General features: G+C 36.3%; 1 protein-coding gene across 4 annotated transcripts in view; it reads left to right on the plus strand.

Moving 5' to 3' along the window:
* EML5 (EMAP like 5) overlaps positions 1-27,202 on the plus strand; it is a 179,606-nt gene that overhangs the window by 13,944 nt on the left and 138,460 nt on the right. For all 4 annotated transcript variants that reach the window (XR_009210359.1, XR_009210360.1, XM_032134723.2 and 1 more), the window contains exons 2-7: positions 8,413-8,572; positions 17,090-17,188; positions 19,277-19,345; positions 22,794-22,979; positions 24,350-24,485; positions 26,783-26,984. Coding sequence is in view for 2 of the 4 variants with exons in the window: in XM_032134723.2 (XP_031990614.1) it covers positions 8,413-8,572; positions 17,090-17,188; positions 19,277-19,345; positions 22,794-22,979; positions 24,350-24,485; positions 26,783-26,984 (852 nt within the window). In the remaining 2 variants the exon portion in view is untranslated. The remainder of the gene's footprint in view (positions 1-8,412; positions 8,573-17,089; positions 17,189-19,276; positions 19,346-22,793; positions 22,980-24,349; positions 24,486-26,782; positions 26,985-27,202) is intronic.

The raw sequence follows: 27,202 nt of genomic DNA on the forward strand, positions 1-27,202 counted from the left end.
AAAACTGCACATAATGCTATAGTCTAGTTAGTAAAATTGTTCTCCACAGGGCTACCAATTCTGAACTGTCTTTGTGTCTACTAAAGTAAATAGACCATAGATTATGAGAGCCTAGTTTCTCACTCTTGGAGTAAGAAGTTATAAATAAAGGGAGAAGTCTTAAATGAGCCCTGTGGTTTCAGATTAGAATCTGAAGTGTTGATACGAATTCATGATTTTTAAATACTTAGAAACAGAATGTATCTATGTATACAGACTATAGAATGTATGCATGGGTTACTATACATAACTGTATTTCCTAGTTGAGACAGCCCAAAAGCACCAATCTTCCAATAACAATGATCACTTCTAGCACCCAGATTTTGTTCTCTAAACACCGGTGTTCAATAAAAGGAACTAGGGCTTCCTAGAGAAGTAGTTGATTATAGAGCTAGGGCAGGAAAAAATAGTGGAATATTTTGTGGTACAAGAAAGTAAGTGCTCAAAAAGAGATGATGGCTTACTAAAGGAATATGGAAGCTGACCTCAAGATCTTCTGAAGGCCAAAGATGGAACAATTTGAGCTACAAAATAAATAATGATAGTATTGAATTTTAACTCATAGAAAAAAACAGGGGTCATCAAACAACAGACTACAGGCTAATCTGGCCTGCCACCTATTTTTTGTAAATAAGGTTTTATTGGAATCCAGATATGACTATTTGTTACCTCAGTATTTTACAACTGCATTTTTATTACTGCCCCTTAAGGAGCCCTTTTAGATAATTGTCTTTTCTCTAAACACCTGTATTAGTTCATTCTCACACTGCTATAAAAAATACCTGCGACTGGGTAATTTATAAAGAAAAGAGGTTTAGCTGGCTCACAGTTCTGTAGGCTGTATAGGAAGCATAGCAGTTTCTGCTTCTGGGGAGGCCTCAGGAAGCTTCCAGTCACGACAGAAGGCAAAAGGGAAGCAAGGCATTTCACATGGGTAGAGTAGAAGGAAGCAGGGTGGGGAGATCTCGAGAACTCACTGTCATGAGAACAGCACCCAGAGGATGGTATAAACCATTCATGAGAAACTACCCCATGATCCAGTTACCTCCTATCAGGCTCCACCTCCAGCATTGGGGATTACATTTCAACATGAGATTTGGTTGGGGACACAGATCCAACTATATCAACACCCTCACCTATTACAAAATTTTAATAGCACAGATATGCTGTATATCAGTTCCTGTATTGAATGTATTTCTGTGCTTTATGCAATCAGACCTGTATGCATGTAAGAACTAATTTTTGCCCCTTCAGAGATGATGTTGCTCCCAATCGGAATGCATGGTTTACATATTACCTGTGGCTGATTTAGTGTTATAATAGCCCAGTTGAGCAGTTGTGACAGAAACTGTATGGCCCACAGAGCATAAAACATTTACTCTCTAGCCCTTTCCAGAAAAAGTTTGCTAACTTTTGAAATAAAATATTCTTGAGTTCAAGCTGATATAAATAGATGGGTTAAATAAATAGAAAATATAACTTCCTTGTAGTAGAATTCTAATTAATAAATCTTGAAGAAAAGAGGGAAAAAGAATCACATTATAGGCCAGGTGCGATGTCTCATGCGTGTAATCCCAGCACTTTAGGAGGCCCAGGCAGGTGGGTCACCTGAGGTCAGGAGTTCAAGACCAGCCTGACCAACATGGTGGAACCCCGTCTCTACTAAAAATACAAAAAATTAGCCAGGCATGGAGGTGGACACCTGTAATTCCAGCTACTCAGGAGGCTGAGGCAGGAGAATCACTTGAACCCTGGAAGCAGAATTTGCAGTGAGCTGAGATTGCGCCATTGCACTCCAGCCTGGGTGACAGAGTGAAACACTGTCTCAAAAAAAAAAAAAAATCACATTACGGAAATATTTTAGTAGTAAATGTTATTGACAGAATCTGCCAATAGATGCTAAAATTAGTGGGTAAAAGTTTGAGGAGAGAAATAGGATTTGCATAGTCTCACAGTATCTCCCCTAGCATACTTAGTGACTACAAAGAAAAGCTTTGTAGTATCTTTACAGTGACATGTACTGTTTAACCAAGGGATCGAGGTAAACATCATCAGTAATAATACATATTGACACCCTAAACCTTCTGATACGATGTGCAAAGAAGGACAGATGTAATTTTTGTGGTATTTTTGCCCAAAATTCTTAACCCCACTTTAATCATGAGAAACCATGACAAATCCAAATTTGGAGACATTCTCAAAAATAACTGGTTAATACTCTTCAAAAGTTTCCAGGTTAGGAAAGGAAAGTCTAAGAAAGTTTTATAGAGACTGGAAGTTGCTAAGGAGGAATAACCGTTAAAATGCAGCATGGGATCCTGGATAGGATCTTGGAACAGAAAAGAGACATTAGTGGGAAAAGATGGTGAATTTTGAATAAGGTTTTTAGTTTAGCTAATGATATTGTACTAATGTTAATTTCTTTCTTCTTCTCGATTATTATAATATAGTTATGTAAAATGTTTATATTATAATGAAGTGTGATGAGGGACACAAGAAAACTGTACTATTTTGTAACATTTTTATAAGTCTCAAATTAGTCCAAAATAAAACACTTCTTAAAAAAATTAAAATCTTTTGCTCTTTTAAATATACCATTAAGAAAATTAAAGAGCAGGCAACAAGCAGACACACATATGCAAAAAAATACACTTGAGAAAAGAATTGTACCAAGAATATATTAAGAACTCTTACAATGTAACAATATTGTGACAAATAACCAATTTAAAAATAGGAAAAATGCTTTTTTTTTCCAGAGGCAGGCCCAGTTGTGGGAAGTACATGATAGTATGCAGAGGCTAACATCCTAGACTCTTAGCTCCAGTATAATGAAAAGGGACCTCTGGGAGCTGGAAATTATGGGGGAAATTGTAGGGGGTATGGAGCTCAAGAAGGGCATCTTCATAAGGGTATAGTTGACTCACTTCTGTGCTGCATATGCAGGAACTGCCTGCATATCAGACGCTTTGAGAGCTGACCTACAATCATCCAGGTTTCAGATTTTCCCCTTTGGTGTGTGTACATGTGGTAGCATGCAAAGACTTTAAAACTGAACTAATATTGGGACCCCAGAAGGAGGGCTGGGATATATACCTTGAACCTAATTGGATTGCTTGCCTGCTGAAATAAACAAAAATATCAGCATTCTCTGGAAAATTTTAAGAGGATCCAGAGTTTATAACATAATATTCAAAATGCTCAGGATATAACTCAAAATTAGCGTATAAAAATTACTAAAATCTCAACAATTTATACAAGAAAAGACAATAGTTGTCAGCCCCAGGATGACCTAGGTGTTGAATTTATGAAAGAATGTAAAACATTTGTTATAACTGTATGCTATTGGGGGAAACCAGCCCCCAATATTCAACGTGGGTCCTTTTCTATTTTCCCTAAGTGTCGGCCGGTCTGAGAAATAAAGGGAAAGAGTACAAAAGAGAGAAATTTTAAAGCTGGGTGTCTGGGGGAGACATCACATGTTGGCAGGTTCTGTGATGCCCCTCAAGCTGCAAAACCAACAAGTTTTTATTAGTAATTTTCAAAAGGGGAGAGAGTACGAATAGGGTGTGGGTCACAGAGATCACATGCTTCACAAGGTAATAAAATATCACAAGGCAAATGGAGGCAGGGCGAGATCACAGGACTGGGGCGAAATTAAAATTGCAAATGAAGTTTCAGGCACGCATTGTCATTGGTAACTTTTCAGGAGATGGGTTGAGAGCAGACAACTGGTCTGACCAAAATTTATTAGGCGGGAATTTCCTCATCCTAATAAGCCTGGCAGCGCTACGGGAGACTGGGGCGTATTTCATCCCTTATCTACAACCATAAAAGACAGACATTCCCAAGGCGGCCATTTTAGAGACCTCCCCTTGGGAATGCATTCTCTTTCTCAGGGATGTTCCTTGCTGAGAAAAAGAATTCAGCGATATTTCTCCTATTTGCTTTTGAAAGAAGAGAAATATGGCTCTGTTCCGCCTGGCTCTCAGGCAGCCAGACCTAATGGTTATCTCCCTTGTTCCCTGAACATCGCTGTTATCCTGTTCTTTTTTCAAGGTGCTCAGATTTCATATTGTTTAAACAATTTGTACAGTTAATGCAATCATCACAGGGTCCTGAGGTGACATACATCCTCAGCTTACAAAGATGACGGGATTAAGAGATTAAAGTAAAGACAGGCATAGGAAATCACAAGAGTATTGATTGGGGAAGTGATAAATGTCCATTAAATCTTCACAATTTATGTTCAGAGATTGCAGTAAAGACAGGCGTAAGAAATTATAAAAGTATTAATTTGGGGAACTAATAAATGTCCATGAAATCTTCACAATTTATGTTCTTCTGCCATGGCTTCAGCGGGTCCCTCTGTTCGGGGTCCCTGACTTCCCACAACAGTATGCCATGAAGTAACTAGTCTTAAGACAAATAGAATGTTGGAAGTTCTCAGCAAAGAAATAGAAGTTGTAGAAAAATGGAATACTTAGAACTGAAAATATAAAAATATAAATAATTCTCCAGTGGACTCAATTTCTGAGTCTGCATGGTAGCCAGACTGGCCCCAAAGATATCCATAGTGGAACCTGTGAATTTTTTATGTTAAACATGGCACACAGGACTTTGCAGATATAATTAAGGTAGGGATGGACCTTAAGATATTGAGAGTATCTTGAATTATCTAGATGGACCTAGTCTAATTATGTGAGCCCTTAAAAGCAAATAATTTTCTTTAGCTGGCATGAGGAAACATGCAGCAGAAGTCAGAAAGATTCAAAGCTTGAGAAGAACTCAATGTGCCATTGCTGATTGGAAGATGGAGGTGGTAACACGATGAGGCATGCAGTTGGCCTTGAGGAGGTGAGCAGTTCCTCCTTGACAGCCCGCAGGGGAGTGAAAGCCTCAGTCCCTTTACCACAAGGAATTGAATTCAGCTAATGTTCTGAATGAACTGGAAGCTGACTCATCCCCAGAGACTCTAGAGAGTAATTTAATTGTGTTAACACCTTGACTTTTGGCCTTGTGAGACTGTATGCACAGGACTTAGCTGAGCCACACTGTAACCAGATTTCTGCCCTGCAGAACTGGGAGATAATAAGCTTGTATTGCTTTAAGATGCTAAATTTATGGTAATTTGTCACATCAGCATAGAAAGCTAATATAGTACCCTTGTTACAAACTACTATGTTACTTTTTTTTTTGGATGCTGGCAAAGACATGAAATTCCTAGGTTAGAGACAAAGGACTTTATTATTCATGGCATAGAAAGCAGCATGAGCTAGTCATGGCAGAATGCACATCCTTTTCAAGTGCCAAAACGATAACCAAAATAGGCTATATATTATAAAACCTCAACAAAGTTAAAAGAATTGAAATCATATAGAGTATGTTCTCTGACCATAATGGAATCAAAATAAAAATCAGTAACACAGAACAGAAGGGAAAGTAGAAAATATTATGACCCAGAAGAAAATGAAAATACAACGTATCAAAATTTGTGAAATTCAGCCAAAGCAGTGTTTCAAGGGAAATTTGGAGCATTAAATGCATATTTTTGAAAAGAATAATCATCTCAGGTCAGTAATCTAAGAGTCTGACTTAAGAAAATAGAAATGGAAGAGCAAACTCAAAAGCAAAGTAGGAAATAATGAAGACAGTTAGTGCAAACAGTGAAACAATAGAGAAAAACCTAAAGCTGGTTCTTTGAAAAGGATCAGATTGATAAATTTCTAGCTAGGCTGACCAAGAATAAAAAGGAGAAGACAAAAATTACCAGTATTCATCAGGATATCACTACTGACTTAAAGACGTTAAAAGGAGAATAAGGGATTACTATAAACAACTTATACATTTGACAACTGAGATGAAATGAACTATTCCCTTGAAAGATATAAACTATCAAACTCACAAAAATAAATGATTCCAATTCCACACAATTGCTTATAGAAAATAGAAGAGGAGGGACTACTTCTCAACTGTGTTTATGAGGCTGGCATCGCTCTAATACAAAATCCAGACAAACATTTGAAGAAAAGGAAACTACAGACAACTAACTGTCCCTCATTAATATAGATGTATAAAATTCTCAACAAAATAAGCTAATAAGCAAATAAAATCCATCAGTAGGATAATGTATCATGACCAGGTAGGGTTCATTCCAGGAATACAAGGCTGGTTCAACATTTGAAAATTAATTAGTGTAATTTGCTATATAATCACTAAAGAAGAAAAACCAGGTGACTATCTCAGTAGATACAGGAAAAACATTTGACAGAATTTAATATTTATTCATATTTTTAAAATGCTGAGCAGACTAGGACTAGAAGGCACTTCTTTAACCCGACTATAAAAGCATCTGTAAAAAACCTACAGCTAAGTTTATGCCTAATGGTGAGAGACTGAATGTTTTCCTTGTAAAATCAGGAAAAAGACCAGAGTGTCTATTCTTGCCACTTCTAATTAAACATCCTGCTATTTTACTGAGGATTTTTGCATCGATGTTCATCAGGGATACTGGCCTGAAATTTTCTTTTTTTGTTTTGTATCTGCCATGTTTTGGTATCAGGATGATGCCAGCCTCATAAAGTGAGTTAGGGAGGATTCCCTCTTTTTCTATTGTTTGGAAGCATTTTAGAAGGAGTGGTACCAGCTCCTCTTTGTACCTTTGATAGAATTCGACTGTGAATCTGTCTGGTCCTGGGCTTTTTTTTGGTTGGTAGGCTATTAATTACTGCCTCAATTTTAGAACTTGTTATTGGTCTATTCAGGGATTCGACTTCTTCTTGGTTTAGTCTTGGGAGGGTTGTGTGTGTCTAGGAATTTATCCAGTTCTTCTAGATTTTCTAGTTTATTTGCATAGAGTTTATAGTATTCACTGATGGTAGTTTGTATTTCTGTTGGATCAGTGGTGATATCCTCTTTATCATTTTTTATTGTGTCTATTTGATTCTTCTCTCTCTTCTTATAAGTCTGGCTAATGGTCTATTTTGTTATCTTTTCAAAAAAACAGGTCCTGATTCATTGATTTTTTGAAAGGGTTTTCTCTCTCTCTCTCCTTCAGTTCTGCTCTGATGTTAGTTATTTGTTGTCTTCTGCTAGCTTTTGAATTTGTTTGCTCGTTTCTCTAGGTCTTTTAATTGTGATGTTAGGGCGTCAATTTTAGATCTTTCCCACTTTCACCTGTGGGCATTTAGTGCTATAAATTTCTCTCTAAACACTGCTTTAGCTGTGTCCCAGAGAGTCTGGTATGTTGTGTCTTTGTTCTCACTGGTTTCAAAGAACTTATTTCTGCCTTAATTTCATTATTTACCCAGTAGTCACTCAGGAGCAGGTTGTTCAGTTTCCATGTAGTTGTGTGGTTTTGAGTGAATTTCTTAATCCTGAGTTCTAACTTGATTGCACTGTGGTCTGAAAGACTGTTCGTTATGATTTCCATTATTTTACATTTGCTGAGGAGTGTTTTACTTCCAATTATGTGGTGCTAAGAAGAATGTATATTCTGTTGATTTGGGGTGGAGAGTTCTGTTGATGTCTGTTAGGTCTGCTTGGTCCAGAGCTGAGTTCAAGTCCTGAATATCCTTGTTGATTTTCTGTCTCATTGATCTAATATTGACAGTGGGGTATTAAAGTCTTCCACTATTACTGTATGGGAGTCTAAATCTCTTTGTAAGTTTCTTTTTTTTGTTTTTTTCCAAGATGGAGTTTCACTCTTGTTGCCTAGGCTGGAGTGCAATGGCATGATCTCGGCTCACTGCAACCTCTGCCTCCCGGGTTCAAGCTATTCTCCTGCCTCAGCCTCCCGAGTAGCTGGGATTATAGGCGTGTGCCACCATGACTGGCTAATTTTTTATTTTTAGTAGAGACGGGGTTTCTCCATGTTGGTCAGGCTGGTCTCGAACTCCTGACCTCAGGTGATCCACCCGCCTCGGCCTCCCAAAGTGCTGGGATTACAGGTGTGAGCCACTATGTATGGCCTGTCTCTTTGTAAGTTTCTTAGAACTTGCTTTATGAATCTGAGGTCAGGAGTTCAAGACTAGCCTGGCCAATGTGGCGAAACCCCATCTCTACTAAAAATACAAAAATTAGCCGGGCATGGTGGCGGGTGCCTGTAATCCCAGCTACTCAGGAGTCTGAGACACGAGAATCATTTGAACTTGGCGAGATGGAGGTTGCAGTGAGCTGAGATCACACCACTGCACTCCAGCCTAGCTGACAGAACGAGACTGCCTCAACAAAAATAATTTTTAAAAAATCCAAATTGTCTAAAGTGGATAAAGTCTAATGTTCACACTGGTATATGTGTTTTACATCTACCAAATACTATAAAATCTGTATAAGCAATTTTTAATAATACTACTTATTTATTTCCTTATTTTACAGCCTTGCATTGCACCCTGAACGAGTGTTGGTAGCAACAGGACAAGTTGGGAAAGAGCCTTATATTTGTATTTGGGATTCATACACTGTGCAGACCATATCAGTTTTAAAGGATGTTCATACACATGGTATAGCTTGCTTGGCGTTTGACTTAGATGGACAGGTATGTGACAGTTTTTCATTTTTTTCTAAATTGTATGTTAAGGTATATTATAGAAAATGATTATAAATCTATAAATATGAAATTGGACACTTGATGAAAAGTATTTGTCCAAAGGTGGAGGTAGGTAGGTGGGGTGGGTGGTTGATATATAACAATGGGGTTTTTATTTCATCATGTCAAGAACTTTCTCAATTGAATTAATTACTACCTTGAAAGCCAAAGTGATTTTGATTCAGTGGACTATTACCTGATTATTATAGAGATTTTTCTATATAACTCTTTTCCAGATAGGATATTTTGATAGGACAGATGGATGATATCTTAGGAAAATTTTCTCAGCTGTATATATTTAATTTTAATTTTTTTTTATTTTTTATTTTTAGAGACAGGGTCACACTCTGCTGCCCAGGCTGGAGTGCAGTGACATGATCATAGCTCACTGCAGCCTCATACTCTTGGTTTCAAGCAATCCTCTTGCCTCACCCTCCTGAGCAGCTAGGACTACAGGCACATACCATCATGCCTGGCTAATTTTTTTTTTTTTGTAGAGATGGGATCTCATTGTGGTGCCCAGGCTGGTCTCAAACTTCTGGCCTTAAGCTATCCTCTGGTGTTGTTGACCTCCCAACGTGCTGGAATTACAGGCTTGAGCCACTGCACCCAGCCTGTATTTCAATTTTCAGTTACCTTAAAGGTTGTCTATTAAAATTATATTTTTATTGAATATAATGGAACAATTCCTATGAGTTATTTTTTATACAAAATCAAAGTTCACAACAAAGGATATAATTATCACTCAACTGACTAATCAGTTTCTAAATTATCATCTACTTCTAGTCAATGATTTTAAAAAGTTAAACAAGTCAAGGGCTTTTTTTGTGGTGCTTTTATGGAAATTGTTATACCTAAAAATACTTTTAAAGTTACCAGTAAAAAGTTGGATCTTGCAGGTTGTTTATTTATAATCTTGAAAAGTTTTATGTTATAATTAGACTTTAAAATCATTTTAAATTTTAGAACAATTTTAGTTATCTGCTTTTTAATTCATAAAATTAGTTTTATAGATCTCAATTTTACAGAAACAAATTACAGTGTGTTCTATCCCCTTGAACATGATAGCCAGTAGGTTAATATGATTTTCTGGTAATGAGATGAGAGAGTTCCCTTGTCCCCTTTGCAGGACTTGTAACAGGGGTGTGGCTCGTTTACTTGGCTGCCTAGCTCAAATCCCTTGTGGGAGTGGGGCACGCAGGTGAGAGGTTGCAGGAGAGCCGGGGTGAGTGCCTTTGGGTGCTGGCTTGCCTGTGGCAGCATCTAGGGGTTACCCACAACCTCTGGAGCCCCAGAGGGTGTGTGTTACAAACAATACTCTTTAACACCGGCAGCTTAAGTGTTAAACAACTCAGTGAAGAGTCAGTGTGACAGCCTTTTTGGGTTCCTGCACCCAGTGCATCCTGGATTGTCCAGCGTCCAGGAAGAACCAGGTTACACGAACAGATTGAAGGGTGGTGTATATGGAGGATTTTATTGAGCAATGGAAGTGGCTCTCAGTGGGATGGGGAACTGGAAAGGAGATGGAGTGGGAAGATAATCTTCTCCTGACCATCCCTGGCCAAACTCCTCTTGATGTGCAGACACTTCTCTTCTCTCCTTCTCTGCAGTGCTGTTTTGCTCCTCTGCCAGTGGAGTTTGGGGTTTTTATGGGTACAGGGTTGGGGTTGTGGTGGGTCAGAGTGATTTTGGCAAAGGCAACATTCGGGCAGGAAAACAGGAATGCATGTTTTCATTTAGGGCCAGGGGTCCAGGCTTGAGGGTAGAACCCTTGCCAGGGACTCCACCCTCTTCCACCCAGTATTTCCCTGCCTCCTGTTCATATTAGTAAGAGATGACTTTCTGGTAATGGATCTATAAAGACTTAATTGGAATCTCTTATTTGGAAAAAAATGTGCTTCTAGGTTTATATCACCACATAGCAGTGTTTGGCAATTGCATAAACTTAATTCATGTCCCATTTTTGCTATTATTTTTCAAGTCTTAATGTTCTGTCAGAATTTCATTTTATTTTTTAAAGGAAATAATAATGCCTATTTCATAGGAGCATAAAATGTTATAAAACAAACCTACAAAGTTATTTTAAAAAATCACTTATTTAAGGTGTTATGAAATTCAAGCCATTTTAATTATAAGCATCTATAACATTAAATATAGATATTTTCTTCATAGCTTTAAATTTCCCCTTTCTAAATGTAATATATTGCATTGCTGAGGAATTTCTTTTATATATCCAAGGAGAAATCATGCCCATAGCTTTTACTAGTTGAAAGTGTTCAATTTCACTTATTTTGAGCAACTTAAAAGAAAAGTCTTGGGTACATGTATTTCATTATCACAGATCTTCATGAGAACATATTACTTAAAATTTTAAGTTCATGAAAACATAATAGCTAAAGGTGTTGAGCACATATACCAAGTGCCAGGCATTATGCTAAGCCTGCATTATCTCATTTAATCCTCCCAACAACCCTTTGGAATAGATGCTATTATTATCTCTTTCTTATTTAAATATTTGGTGTGCTAAAATTTTTTGTAGATACTTCCAATTCAGTTAATGGACACAAATAAGATTTTATCTGGGAATAGGATCAGGGAGGAATTTGGGAAGATGGATAGAGGCTTCTTTATCTGGTTTTCTTTCTCCCTCTCTGATTATTACTTCTTATCTTTAAAGGAGTCTTTCCTTGTCTGCTTCTTAAATATCAGTGTTCTTCAGGAGTCTGTAGCCTTTTCTTTTCACTTTACTTATGTTCTCTGGGTGAGTATATAGGCCCATGACTTAACTTCCACATCAGCTAACAGTGGCTCTGGCTTCTCAACTCTAAATATCTCACTTGAATGTTCTGTAGATATTCCATTTTCTACATTTAAAACTGAATTCTCTCTTTATTCAAACTCTATCAAAAAAAACAAACAAACAAACAAAACTCTTCCTCTTGGCTTGTGCCCTACCTCTCCAGCCTTGTCTCTTGCCGCTTTCCATTTAGCACTCCTTCCCTCCCCTGGATTGAACTACTGGCACTCTCTTGAAAGCACCATGATCTCTCTAATCTTGAGGTCCTTTGTTCTGAAATGTACTTTCTATTACTTTTCTACAGACTGTCTCTGACTCTCTTTTCCAAGATATGGATTAAGCATTACTTTTGCTTGAAAACTTTCTTTATTCTCTTTCTCACCTACCAAGTCTGGGTTAAAAGAAATGATAAAGTAAAAAATGATAAAAAGCCAGAAGAGGAGGTAGTATTTGCTGTGTCATTTCTACCTCGTCCTGTCTGTTGTTGCATAACCTATGCATAGGGATGTTAGTTTGGGCCATGATATGTTTATCAAGCCTACAGAGAAAGTGCTCTCAAGTCTAGTTTGTTATTGCCTGTACAGAACTAGATGTATTGAGGCTCTATTTGGATACATGGAATTTTAAAGTTTTTGGTCAATTGTGTTTTGCTGTGTGTATTTGATGAGCTATGCCAGACAGAGGAGACATCAGTAGAAAGAACAGAAGTGCCCCTCTGGCTATTCCTCACTTAATATACTTGTCTTGTGAAATTTTAACCTCTACATAGTATTCTGATAGCAAGAGGTAGATATCTTTGTTCTAGCTAGATTTTTGCTGATGCCCTTTGGTTCCCAAATAGTAAATACTCTCAGGAGGTACAAATCATCTCGTCTTGTTCTCTGGGCTTTCTGCTAGCTTGATTTGATGGAGAGTCATGACAAACTGTATTCTGTATCTTTTTATATAAATTATTCATTCCACCAATTTTGGAGTTTAAATAGTAAAACCTTCTTTTCAGAAACTGTAATTGGGTACTAGATGGCATTTCTCATTTGGACAGTTAGAGGGCGTAGGTTCTTAAAGCTAATTATATGGTAAACTAATATAATAATAATATGATGCAAACATTTATGTAACATCAGTCATATACCAGGCACTCTAACTCCTTTAAGTAGTATATATGTCAATTTTCATAGTAACCCCTGTGAGGTATTTTTATTTGTTCCCATTTAACTATGGTTATAGTAAACTAATAGCAGTAATAATAATGATATGAAGCAAACATTAAATAACATTAACCATATATCAGGCACTCTAACTCCTTTAAATAGTATATATGTTGATTCTCATAGTGACCCCTGTGAAGTACTTTTATATCTCCATTTAATAGGTGAAGAAAGTAAGGTACAGGAGGCTAAATAATTGTCCAAAGTCACCCTGCTAGTAAGAGATGATGTTCAGCCGGGCGCAGTGGCTCACGCTTGTAATCCCAGCACTTTGGGAGGCCGAGGCGGGCGGATCACGAGGTCAGGAGATCGAGACCACGGTGAAACCCCGTCTCTACTAAAAATACAAAAAATTAGCCGGGCGTGGTGGCGGGCGCCTGTAGTCCCAGCTACTCGGAGAGGCTGAGGCAGGAGAATGGCGTGAACCCGGGAGGCGGAGCTTGCAGTGAGCCGAGGTTGCGCCACTGCACTCCAGGCTGGGCGACAGAGCGAGACTCCGTCTCAAAAAAAAAAAAAAAAAAAAAAAAGAGATGATGTTCAAACCTAGGCAATCTGCTACCAGAATCTGTGCTCCAAACCACTGTTTGATAAGCTGTCTATAATAAGTGAAATAGTAAATATTTTAAGCTTTGTGTGCCATTTGGTCTTTGCTGTAACTACTCAGCTCTGCATTGCAGTGCAGTGTGAAAGCAGTCATAGACAATGCATGAAAGAATGAGTGTGGCTATAGTCCAGTAAAATTTTATTTGCAAAAACATAGGTACAGACAGGATTTGGCTTGAGAGTTGTACTTTGCTGACCCCTGCTCTAAACCAGTACTTTTCACAGTATGTGTTGTGGGTTTTTCCTCACATTTTTCTTGTTATTTCTTCCTTGACCTTTCGGTTCCTTAGAAGTATGTTGTTAATTTCCAAATATTTGGGAGATTTTCTGGATAACATTCTGTTACTCTGTTTTTGTCAGAGAACATACTCTGTATTTTAATTTTTAAAAATGTATTGACACTTTGTAATCCAAATTTTTGTGATCTTCATGATATTTCATGTATATTTGGAAAGAATGTGAAAAAGTATATTCTGCTGTTTCCTTTCTTCTGTTTATGGTGCTATTGTCATTTATTTTATTAATACTTCTACATATTTTGAAAACCCCGTAATAACTGTTATTTTGCCTTAAATAGTTGTTTAAATTTTTTTAATGAGAAAAATCTTACGTATTTACCACTTGGACACTCTCATGTGTAAATCGTTTCTATTTGATATCATTTTACTTCTGCGTGAGAAAACTTTCATGATCATATCTTGTGCAGGTTTACCGATGATTCATTTTCTCAGCTTTGGTTTGCTTGAAAAAGACTGTTTTGACTCAATTTTCAAAGGATATTTTTGCTTAGTATACAATTCTGTGTGGACTTTTTTCTGCCTCAGCACTTTAAGCTGTTTGTCCATTGTCTTCTAACTTGCATCACCTTGGATGAGCAGTCTAGGATAATTTTTAAATCTTTGTTCCTCCATACAGCAGTTGTCCTCTTTTGTCTGGCTGCTGTTTAGAATTTGCCCTTTAGTGATGGCTTCAGCAATTTGTTTGCCATATGTCTTGTGTGTTTTTTCCCTGTGAATGATCATCCTGCTTGGGATTTCTTGAACGTCTTATATTTGTGGATTTATGGTTTCATCAATTTAGGAAACTTTTTACTATTATTTCTTCAGTTTTTTTTTCTTTTCCTCTGTCTTTTCTCTCCTTCTGGAGCCATAATTACCTGTATATTAGACCACTCGATGTTTTCCTACAGGTCATTGAAGCTCTGTCAGTTCTTCTTTTCTTTTTCTTTCTGTACTTTATTTTGGATGGATTCTATTGCTTTGTCTTCAAGTTTATTTATCTTTTCATCATTGTCTGAGCTGCTGTTAATCCTTTGGAGTAAATTTTCATTTTAGATAATGTAACAGTGTTCTATGTTGTTCTTTTATATCTTTTTTTTTTTATTCTTGGTATGTTTAAGATAATTCTTGAGTGTCTTGAAAATGTTAATTTTAACAGCAAATGTCTCCTAATTTTAATTATCTCTGGGTTTCCTGAGTCTATTTCTATTGAGTGATTTTCCCCCAGGTTATTAGTCACAGTTTCCTGTTTCTTCACTTATCAGTAATTTTATTATATCCTTTTAAAGTATATGGACACTGTTCTGGCAAACAGTCAAGTTCCTCATGAATCAGTTTCATCTTTGTGAAAAGCTTGCTTTCCAACTTTTATGAGGCAGCACTAGAGTAGCTTTTGCTCTAGAATTACTGGTATAATTTCACTATTAAGGTATGACACTCCCCTCCTGACCTCAGGATTCCTAATGACTGCCCAGCGAGTTCAAAGAGATATCTTCATTCTGGTTATTGAGAATTTGAGTGATTCTGGACCCTTTGTGATCACTGAGAATTTTTTTGCTTTTAGCTCTCTAGTAATTGTTCTTTTCATAGAATTTCTTCTTTGCATGACCTCATAGAGTTCATCCTATGCGTGCAGAGATTAATATTCTCAAATCTTACTATAGATAGTTTTACTGGAGTTCTTTTCCTGATCTGCAAATTCTAGCCATCTTGTCCTCTCTGAACTCCAGGCTCTGTTTGTCCAAATTAGTAAGTCTACTGGGCTCTATTTGGATTCCAACTTTCTGTGCCATAGTCTGGAAATTGCCTCCTAGTTGGAAGCTGGGGTGATTATAGGACTTAATTTGTTTTCTCCTCTTTCAGGGTTCACAGTGCTTTACTTCCTGTTGCAAATGTCTCAAAACATTTGTTTCATGTATTCTGTACAGTTTCTAGCTGTTTATGGCAGGGACGGGTAGGGGAGTGTAAATTCAGACCTTGATACTCCTTCATGGCTAGAAGTCCATCTTTTATGTTTTTAAACCTCTCTCATACTTTCAATCTCACTATCCACTTCTGTTTTCAACTTTGTCTTTTTATCTCCTGCTGATCTTGTATTTAACTCTTTCACTGAATTTTTAACTTATTTTATTTTTTGTTTCCGGAAGTTCCGTTTGCTTCTTCAAGTCTCCTTGGATACTTTTTATAGTTTCATATTCTTCGCTCATATACAGATATTTTGAATCCTTAATTTTATTTCTCACATTAAGCTTATTTCTCACATTAAGCTTATTTTATGTTAACTAATAATTCCATCTCTGATGTTTTTTGCAAGGCCAACTTTGCTGTTTGTTGTGACTTGCCCATTCTCACTCATGGTTTCTTATTTTGTTGTGTTTGTGTGTGTGGGTGGGGTGGTTTGTTTATTTTTTTAGCTTATTATCATTATTATTATTATTTTTTGAGACAGAGTCTTGCTGTGTCTCCCAGGCTAGAGTGCAGTGGAGCGACCTCAGCTCTCTGCAACCTCCACCTCCTGGGTTCAAGTGATTCCCCTGCCTCAGCCTCCCGAATAGATGGAATTACAGGCATGCGTCGCCATGCCTGGCTAATTTTTGTAATTTTAGTAGAGATGGGGTTTCAACGTGTTGCCTAGGCTGGTCTCAATCTCCTGGCCTCAAGCAATCTGCCTGCCTTGGCTTTCCAAAGTGCTGGGATTACAGTGTGAGCCACTGCACCTGGCCTTTTTTTTTTTTTTTTTTTTTAGCTTATTTTTATTGAATTGCTACATGTAGGAATTCTTTGAGGAATGGATCGAAGTTGCGGTACTTCATTTAGGGTTTATATTTGCTTGGGCCACATTGTTGAAGTTGCTTGAAGACACAACCAACCCTGAAGACTACTTTGAATTAGATTTCCTTGTTGAAGGATTCATGTTTAATGTGAATTTAGGCCAGCAACCATGTGAAGTATGCTTGTGGTTACAAATGTTCAGGGAGGTGTTTCTCCCTCTTCATGAGTTGCCTCCGCTTCTTTAGGAAGGGGTTATTTGTTGCTTCTGAGAAGTTTACTGCTTTAATCAGAGGCAGTTCAAATCCCCACCTTAGGTAGGCCCTAGACTTTGTCTCCTATTCTTCCTCAGCCCACAGCACAGAAATCAGGGGTACGAGTATTCACCCGATGCCTTTAGAGTCCAGTAGGTGTAGGTGTTTTCTAACCCTCCAGGTTTCCCACTGGAAATCACTTTGGTTTTGTTCTTGGATTTCTTAATTTTTTGACAGCTCAGCAGTCCGTTTAAAAAGATGATTTTACATTTTATCTAGTATTTTTAATTTTTGGTAGGAGGTATATTTAGGATATTTTGTCAATCCTACTGTTAGAAATGGAAGTCTCTCTTCTGTTTCATAATGTGAAGATCTATACATATGTGGAAATACTAACAAGGTGAAATACATTCAGCCTTTATGAGGTCTATAAAATATAGGTGTGTATGTTTTATGTTTATAAAAACCCATGAGTATAATTTACTTGCTATTTATAATTTGGTTTCTCTTTGATTTGTTTACCTTTTTATTCCTTCCTGGACTTGGACATAATTCAGCGCCTGGTTTCAGTTGGACTTGATTCAAAGAATGCAGTTTGTGTTTGGGACTGGAAAAGGGGAAAAATGTTGTCTATGGCTCCTGGTCATACAGATAGAGTAAGTATTCTCTTTTGAGATTTCTAATGAGTACTGGAAGGGAAAGACCAGAAGAGAGTTCAGGGGATTTTATTCTTCTGTATTTTGTTATTGCCAGATAGCTTGTATGTAATTAAAATTTTACAATTGGTAAATAATTGTACCGATGTAAAAACTCTTAAAGTCTTAGAGTACATATGTATTGTAGGACTTGGAAACATGATTTGATATGTATAGCATTGTCATAAGACTTTTTTTCTTTTTTTTATTATACTTTAAGTTCTGGGGTACATGTGCAGAACGTGCAGGTTTGTTACATAGGTATACACGTGCCATGGAGGTTTGCTGCACCCATCAACCCATCATCTACATTAGGTATAAGACTTTTAACCTGGTGTTTGCTTCAGTAAAAACAAGGTATTTCCATTTTTTAAAACAGTGTTATTGAAATATAATTGATATACATAGGGATGCACATATTTAAGGTGTGAAGTTTGATGGGTTTGACATATGCAGACACCCATTATTCAAATCTCAGTTTAAAAATTGAATGGTTTGAGCCTAGGATCTGTTTAGTTTGGTTTACCACTAATTTGTTACATATATATTATGGTTAAGGTGAAAAATGATGTTGCTTGTGTGGATTTAAAATTACGTATTACTATTACATTTTTTAGAGACCTAACATTTTTAGCTGACAACTTGTTAGAATATATATTCCTTATTCCAAGTTGTATATAAACAATACATCATAGCCAACTTTTAATTAAATATTATACTATTTTTATGGATGTAGATCAAAAAAGTTATAAACTCCTAAAAGTGTCTAATTTGTGTGTATGTATGTGTAGTAAAATCCTAACCTGAACCAGCACAGAGGCATGGCCAATGATTCTATTTGGTGGGAATTTATGACTAAAAGTTGGGTAGAAAATTTTGTGTATATTCGCATTTTGGAGAATACATTTGGTTTTTAGTAGCTGCACATAGAGGCCTATTACACACGCACACACACACACACACACACACACACAAACACACAATTTAGACCATTATTAAAATGTTGGATATATTTTATTAGACAGCTGGCATGTTCTTACCTGCTTTGATCAAAGCATTTTGCACATGACTATTTGGAATCTAATAAATAGACCCATTATTATAAAATATGACACTGTCAATGGAGTTTTTGAAAGTATTATTGTGGTTGAATATTTCAAAGTTGCATTGATATGTTTTTCATATAATCTGTATTATGGTGAGTTGTTAAATATTAACTGTAATATGTATTCTTTCTTCATTATCACTAAAGAGCATCACTTTGTAAATTTTTAGAGTATACCAAAATGTAAAGTGTACATTTTAGTATACCAAAAATGTAAAACTTTTAGAGGTAGGTTGATAAGGTGTCAAAGAAACGTGAAGACTACCAGAAAGCAGAATAAATAAATTATTTTTTAAATGTTAGTTTTTCTTTTGTCATTTGTTTAATTACGTTTCTCATTCGTATTTTATTTCACCTGGGTTTTTGCTTGTTTGCTTTTGTAACAAAATGTTTTGCATGTGTTTAGAATTTATGGAATTTTAGAAAATAATGAAGCCTGGAGACTCCCAAAATTTAAGTATAAGTTAACTTTGGCCTTTAAACAGTGAAAAAAATTACTGCAAAATCAGTGTTTGGATTCTTTACATAAATAATTCTAAGTGATAGAAAGCTATAAAGGTGTTTCTTATTTCTAGGCTGTATAAGTGTCATGTTCCATTCTGAATCTCTTTTCTGTAGAAATTATGCAAGCACCTTCCTTTGTGCCCTAATTCTGTTCAACCATTCTTGTTATTTATGGACCAAATTGTTTTAAAAACTAAAAATAAACAGACGTGTTAAATTTTACTCCAGTAGTGTTTGAAGTTCATAGAAACTAAGAAATGCTTTTTATTTCTTACCATTTTCGAATTTATTTCTCATAAGATTTTGAAGTGTGGGATTCTGATTATTATTTATTGATGAATATTTTATGATTAGGAGTTTGGGCCATTTGGTCTTTTGGACAGGATTTTTAAATGATTCTGGAAATAAGTATTTTAATCATGAATCTGATTTGTTTACAGATATTTGATATTTCTTGGGATTTGTACCAGCCAAATAAACTTGTCAGCTGTGGTGTAAAACATATCAAGGTACTAGAAGGGTCTTGTTTTATAATAGTCACGTTTAGTTCTCTGCTGCTAAGTATATATCGCACTGTTAACAATTTAGCCTGCTTTCAGAATTTTGATAGTACTTATTTTTAAAATGGCAATGTTTTTATTGTTCTTATGTTCAGTCAAACAAATATATGTATTATTTGCTTTGAACTATTGTAAGGGATATAGGTATGAATAGGAAATTAATAAGCCACATTCCATAAAGAAATTTGTAGTCTAGTGAGGCAGGATTTACTGTGTCCATCCTGTTTCTTCATGTTTCACTTACAAAGTAAAATGTTGAGAATAGGAAACAAGAGTTTTTCATTTACATAGATAGAATGGTGTGGGAGAAGCAACATGAGGTAGACCTGGCTTTGCCATTTATTAGCTGTTTAACCTAGTATGAGTTATTTAACCTCTTTGAGCTTTTTTTTTCACATTTTAAAACTGTGACTGCTGTTACCATCCTCAAAGAATTGATGATTAAATAAGGTAGCAGTATATATTCAAGTGCTTGTCAGTGCCTAACACGTGGTCTGCTTTCTGAAAGTGTTGCTTTTCCTTTTTCTGTGTTTGCTCCCCGATTTGATCTCAGCCTTTAAAAATTTTTTTATTTGACAAATAATAATAGTACATATTCATGGGTACATAGTGATGTTTTGATACATAAAAATGTATAGTGATCAGGTTAGGGTAATTAGCTATCATCCCAAACATTTGCTATTTATTTGTTTTAGGACCATTCAGTATCCTCTTTCTAGCTATTTGAAACTGTATATTCGAATTACCTATACTCATTCTACAGTGGTATAGAGTAGTAGAACTTATTCCTCCCATCTAGTTATAATTTTGTATCCTTTAACAAATCTCTCCTTGTCCCTCTCTCAGCCTTGAGAGCCACTATTTACTTTGCTTATGAAAGCTCTGGGTTTTGTTTTATAATTACAGCTCAGATTTTGAAGCCTGTAAAGTCAGTGGTGATATTCATTATTATGTTTATAGTTACTTTTAAATCATTGGAACAAATTGGAATTAACTTGCTTTACTTCTACTGTCTGATATAACAGTTCCTGGTAACAGTTAATTCCTAGTGAATTAAGGTTCTGTGTTCACATTCTTTATTTCAATATGCCTAACTCCATCCACGTTTTCTCCAGTGCATCTTTCACTGCTGCTGCAATTCTGGGTTTGTTATTCTGGTATTGATTTGATTGATGGATAGTAGTAAATATTTATTTTTTGACAAATATTTAATACCAAAAAGGCTGTATGCTGGGCTTTAAGGCACATGATATAAGCACTGTGAAGGTAGAGATTTTTGTCTTGTTCATCTTTGATGGACAGTATGTTTGATATGGTACTTGATATATATTAAGTGCTTAATAAGTGATTGGCAAATTAATTATGAGTAAAGAGATCTTACTATTTTATATTATAGTAAAGCTAAAGGCTCCATTTTCAGGTTTTTATAAAAAGCTCATCTTCTCAAACTAAATAAACTATATTTTTATAATGAGTTACATTTCTTTCCCTTTGCTAGAAGAAATGAATAGTAACATAGTTCTCTTTGCAGGCAATACGTGTGAGGAAATTAATTCCCAGAGGTGATCTAGAACTGCACTGTCCAACCATATGTAGCTATTTAAACATAAATTAGTTAAATGAAATTTAAAATTCATTTCCTCAGTCATACTAGCAGTACATTTCATATGCTTATGTATCTGGTAGTGGTTACTGTATTGGAAAGCGTGTGTGTGTGTGTGTAATATTTTCATCATCATTGAAATTTCTATTGGTCAATATTGATTTGGATTCTAGAACAATAGTTCTTAACTCTTGCTGAGCATCAAAATAACTTGGATACCTGGTCTTCATGCTTCAGAGATTGTGTCTCAGTTCATCTCAGTTGGGAGTCCAGGCATCCTATTTTATAATTTCCCTAGGTGATTCTAATGTGAAGCTAACATTGGGAATCACTGATCTAGAAGAAAATAATGGATTCAAATTAGGACATTCTGAAAGAGAACAAGCCACTTATATACCCAGAAATTATGGAGATTTTAAGTTTAAAAATTATAAAGTTTAAAGTACTCATTAGATCTTTGAATAGATAATGATCATAATTTTTAGTTCTTTGAGGCTTCAAATTGTAAAATAATAATATTTGATAATAAATTATGTTATTTTAAATGTTAATTACTTATTACAAAGTTGAATTTATTCTTTGGGCCTAATTTCTTTATGCAGAACTATTTAATGTATATATCTCTGCCTGTCCCATTTTTTTGGTTTATTTTTTAGAGATGGGATCCTACCATGTGGCCCATGCTGGAGTGCAGTAGCTATTCACAGGTGTGATTTATAGCTCACTGTAGCCTCAAACTCCTGGCCTCAAACCATCCTCCCACCTCAGCCTCCCAAGTTGCTGAGACTATAGGCATTTGCCACTGTGCCCACTTCCCCCCAACTCCTTTTTCTTTAAATTTCTCTCCATGAACTATAAAAATTTACATAATTCCACCTAATAGAACAAAAACCCTGGTAATGAAGATTCATGTTTAACTTCTTATTTTCTCCCAAGAATGAACAAATCATTCCACATGGACATCTATCTTATTTTTTTAAGCTTTACAAGCAAAGCAATTGCTCAGCTTTGAAAATATCAAATATTATAGTTACAGTGAGCTGTAGTTACCGTGAGCTGTAGCATACTCCATTTTTCCTGTCTTTAATGTTTCTGTCAGATAGAGTACATTAGATTTGGTCCTTTTTCCTCTTAGTCTGTGATGACTTATCTTCATTTTCATTGCTAACCCATTCCCAACTTTTTAACCAATTTTTGTTTTTTTCTTGAGACAGAGTCTCACTCTGTGCCCAGGCTGGAGTGCAGTGGTGCACTCTTGCCTCACTACAACCTCTGCCTCCTGAGTTCAAGCGATTCTTGTGCCTCAGCCTCCCGAGTAGCTGGGATTACAGGCATGCACCACCATACTCGCCTAATTTTTGTATTTTTTAGTAGAGATGGGACTTCGCCATATTGGCCAGGCTGGTCTTAAACTCCTGACCTCAGTTGATCTGCCTACCTTGGCCTCCCAAAGTGCTGGGATTACAGGCATGAGCCACTGTGCCTGGCTTAATCTAAGTTTTAGGTAGATTTCTTTTCGGAAACCTAAGGAAAGCATAGCATATTTTAAAAATATGATTCAAACCCCTTATTCTTACAGATAAGAATTGAAACCAGTGACTATATAGCTATGCTATAATGTAGCTTTGGACAACACTAGGATGAGAATCTGAACGTTGAATGCTATTTTATCATAAGCCAATTTCTTAGTTAATTTTTAGCTCACTGCTCTAATATAGCATCAAAATATTGGGAATGTTTTACTTTATTTTCTAAGAATTCTTTGGTAATTTAATTATACTATATACCTTTTAGTTCTGGAGTTTATGTGGAAATGCTCTGACCCCAAAACGAGGTGTCTTTGGTAAGACGGGTGACCTTCAGACAATACTGTGCCTAGCCTGTGCAAGGGATGAATTAACATATTCTGGTGCACTCAATGGGGATATATATGTTTGGAAAGGAATCAATCTTATACGAACAATACAAGGAGCGCATGCTGTAAGTATATTTAAGTATTTTAAACACTTTAATGTGTGTTACTTAACCTTGTCTTAGAATGACAGACTGCATAATGTAGTATATTGTTTCTAGTCAGTTTGGTTGCTTGAAAATGCTTTTCTAACTGAATTATCTATTTGTTTTCAAGATTTCAATGAAGAAATCAATTAGACTCATTGATATTTATTACATGAGTATAATTAGTATCTTGTTAAAGCTATTGCTTTAGTATGGTGTCTTTCTGAAGAGTAGTGTTGAGAAAAAGCTTGTTGACTTGAATCTAAAAGTATTCTAGATTAACGACACCAGAATAAAGCTAGTGCTCTTGAGGCTAATTTACCAGAGGCAATTAAATTTTCGTGTAAATAACTTACTAAACTGAAAAAGAAATCTGTTTAAATTTTTAGCATTTTTTGGTTTGAGCTTTTTAGCAGTTAGGTCCCCCTTACAAAGTAAAGGGAGCTAGATAGCACAAAGCCACCACGTTGTTAACAGCAAGATCTTCATGTAGAAAAGTCCTTAGTGCATTAAATTTCTATTAATTGGGTTTTCCTACCCTTTGCTTTTTTACTTTTTAATTTTTTTGTGGTTGTTGAATTGTTTTTCTTTCCTTTATTCATTTGAATGTTAGGGTTATTAATCTTTTGACAGTCATACATGTTGCAAATATTTCTCCAATCTGTTTGTCTTTGCTTATTACATCTTTTCTCATATGAACAAATTTAAAACTTGTGGGTGATCTGCCATGCGTAGAAAAGTCTCTCACAGCCCAAAGTTATCTAAATGTTATTCTGACTTTTTCTAATATTTCTGTTTTATTTTTTATATTTAGTTATAAATAGTTATAAGTTCATCTATAATTCATTTTTACATGTGGTATAGGGTTTAAATCTATTTTCTTTTATGTTATATCCATATAATTAAATACCACCTTGGTTATATATAATCATGCCTTGATATGTTGGGGGGATTGGCTCCAGGACCACAGATAACCAAAATCTGCACATACTCAAGTCTTGCCCTGGGAAACCTGCATATGTAAAGCCCTCCCTATCTATGGGTTTTGCATCCCACAAAGATTGTATTTTGTTCTAGGTTTCATTGCTGATGTGGAACTGTGGATGCAGAGCTGACTGTATTTGTTGAAAAAAATCCATATAAGTGAGCCAGTGAAGTTCAAATCCACAAGGGACAACTGTATTAAGTTCCTATGGACTTACTTCTAGATTTTCTTTTGTGTTTTCGGATGTATTTGTTTATTCTTATATCCTACCAAAATATTGTTAAATTGGTTTAAAAGGGTTTCTACCTTCATATAGTAGATGTTCTAAAAAACATTTGTTGTTAAATTATTTTATTTCCTCTTCTAGGCAGGAATTTTTAGCATGAATGCTTGTGAAGAAGGCTTTGCTACTGGTGGCAGAGATGGTTGTATTCGTCTTTGGGATTTAACTTTTAAACCAATTACTGTGATTGATCTCAGGGAAACAGACCAGGGATACAAAGGTAATAACAAAACAAATGTCTTAGAACTAGACAAACTCTAAACTTCCCAAAGATTATCTCTTTCTTTCAGTGAGTATAAATGTAAGTTTTGTAAATATAAAGAAGACTTACATTTGCCTCTTCACCCTGTATGCATTTGATTGAAATTCTTCTATTAAGGAGAAATTTTGCCTGTAAAGAGTTTAGGTTCATTGTTAGGAGAAAGATTCTTTCATAAGTCTAATGTCTATTATAATGGGACCTATAGAGAGATGTGAGAGGTACTCACTTAGGTATCTTTAGATTTTGAAAGTATTTCACTATTAGAATGCTAAATATAACTATTTAACAAATAAACTATCCTAAATAAACAGTTGAGGGTAAATGTTGAGGGTTGGGGAACTTTTGTTCAGGATGATTTGAATGTGAATAGATGTATTTTTCCTTCATCCAAATTTGTCAGCAATTGGGGGATTTTTTTTTCTCTTGGGGATTAAAAAAAATTGATGTAATAAAACAGGACCTTTTACTATATAAGCTACCCACAGGTTTGTGTTTAAACGATATTCCAGTCACCTACAAGTTGTGTGACCTTGGGCTGATAATTTACCCTCACTGTAAATGAGAATAAGAATAAATATATTATTTAGGATATAGGATCAAATGAATTGATATTTCTAAAATGTTTATAAGGATAGCACATAAGAAGCATGTAAATGTTGTTATTCTATTTTCATTAGTTTTGCTAAACATTATTGTGCTTTAAAGCTTACAAAATAATTTGAGACTTTTTCTTATCTGATCCTCACAAGAACATTGTGAGGTACACGGTGTCTTTATATTGGCCATGTAACACACTTGAGAAAACTGAAAAACACATAGCTTTGCTAAGATTACAAAAGACATTGAGGCGTATGCAGAAAAAGTAAAATTCTCTCTTTTTAATGATATTATGAGTATATTGAAGAAATGTAGACAAGTAAAAAGATTATTAGAAGGAAAAGAATACAATTCTATAAAGTAATTTACTAATTGAGTAGTTATTGAACAATGCAGACTGAAGTGTTATAAGACTGGCTGAGCAAGTAGACATGGCTAGAGTTGTCTACAAGGGAGAAGGAAGAAGAGTACATGTCCTAAAGGATGGGTAGGGACTAGATACATAAAAAGACAAATATTTCATGTAGAAAACAACATGGACAATTGAAGAAAATGTGAGTATAGATCAAGGACTTACATATTTCTTCTGTCTCACATCTAAAATATAAAAGGTACAAAATTAACTTCAATTTAGGAAGATTGGAATTGTTGACACAGGATATTTTGGGTGCCACCTTGCCAGCTGGAGACCTCCATGGCTGGCAATGCCCCTGTCCAGGGCTGCACTGGGCTCCAGGCTCACCAGGAGGTACCCTGCCCACTTGGCCTGGCAGGCTGCGCTTGGCTTACACTCTGGCTGGATCCCACATTTGCTGCAGGATCCATGCTCAGCCTGTGGCTGGGCTGGGTGTGCTGTGACCTGCTTCTGCCTTGGGCATTGGCGTCTGGTTGAAGGGAATGTGGTGGCACCTAAAAAAGTTGGGGACTTCAGCAACCCTGAAGCCCCAAAGGGGGTATTACAGCATGTTAATAGCTCTTTCAGTCCTGCCTAATAAACAGGGGCATATGCTGCCCAGCGGCTCCCTCTCCTGTTGCTTGGCGAGTAGGAGGGGAGTGCTACAGGGTTACACCTCTGTCTGTACTCACTGGTGAGTTCCGAGTTCTTGTCCCACATCCAAGAAGAAAGAGGTTATACTGACAGCTGGCAGGTGAGCAAGGCGGAGTTTTATTGAGTGACAAAACAGCTCTCAGTGGAGAGGGTACCCGAGATGAGCAGAAGTCAGGTAGTCTCCCCCGCCCCCAACCCCCCACCCAAAGGTGGGCAGTCCCCAAATATGGCTGAGTCTGGAGCTTTTATGGGTTCAGAATGGAGGATTGCATGCTGATGGGTTTGTGAGTATGCAAAAAAGGCTTTAAAAAGGCACCACTCAAAGATGGGCACAACACTATAAAAAACCAATTAGGGAAGGGTAAATATGTGTAAAGTAGCTGAAAGGTGGGGATCAATCAGAGGAAAGTGCACCAAATGGGAAGAGACGTTTTCAGTTGGTCTGTGGATTTATCTGAGACTTGTAGCTTGGCTTTCAGGCTTTAAACTGTCTTAGGTTTGAAGGTTGGATTTCACCGGGACTTGCCCCTATCTGTGTAGGGATTTGTCTGCCTCCTGCTGCTATCATTATTACAGCATTATATATTAAATACAATTTACTTTTTACTAGGTTTGTCTGTAAGGAGTGTGTGTTGGCGAGGTGACCACATTCTAGTTGGAACACAGGACAGTGAAATTTTTGAAATTGTGGTGCAAGAAAGAAATAAACCTTTTCTAATTATGCAAGGGCATTGTGAAGGTGAACTTTGGGCACTTGCTGTCCATCCTACTAAACCTTTGGCTGTGACTGGAAGTGATGATCGTTCGGTCAGGTAAGCAAATTATAAAGTAATTCCATAGGCTGGAATGTATCCTTAGACAAACATAAAGAAAACATGGCCAGGCGCAGTGGCTCACGTCTGTAATCCCAGCACTTTGGGAGGCCAAGGTGGGCGGATCACAAGGTCAAGAGATTGAGACCATCCTGGCCAACATGGTGAAACCCCATCTCTACTAAAAATACAAAAATTAGCTGGGCATGGTGGTGGGC

This window comes from Hylobates moloch, unplaced genomic scaffold (assembly GCF_009828535.3).
Source record: "Hylobates moloch isolate HMO894 unplaced genomic scaffold, HMol_V3 SCAFFOLD_16, whole genome shotgun sequence".
Lineage (NCBI taxonomy): Eukaryota > Metazoa > Chordata > Mammalia > Primates > Hylobatidae > Hylobates > Hylobates moloch.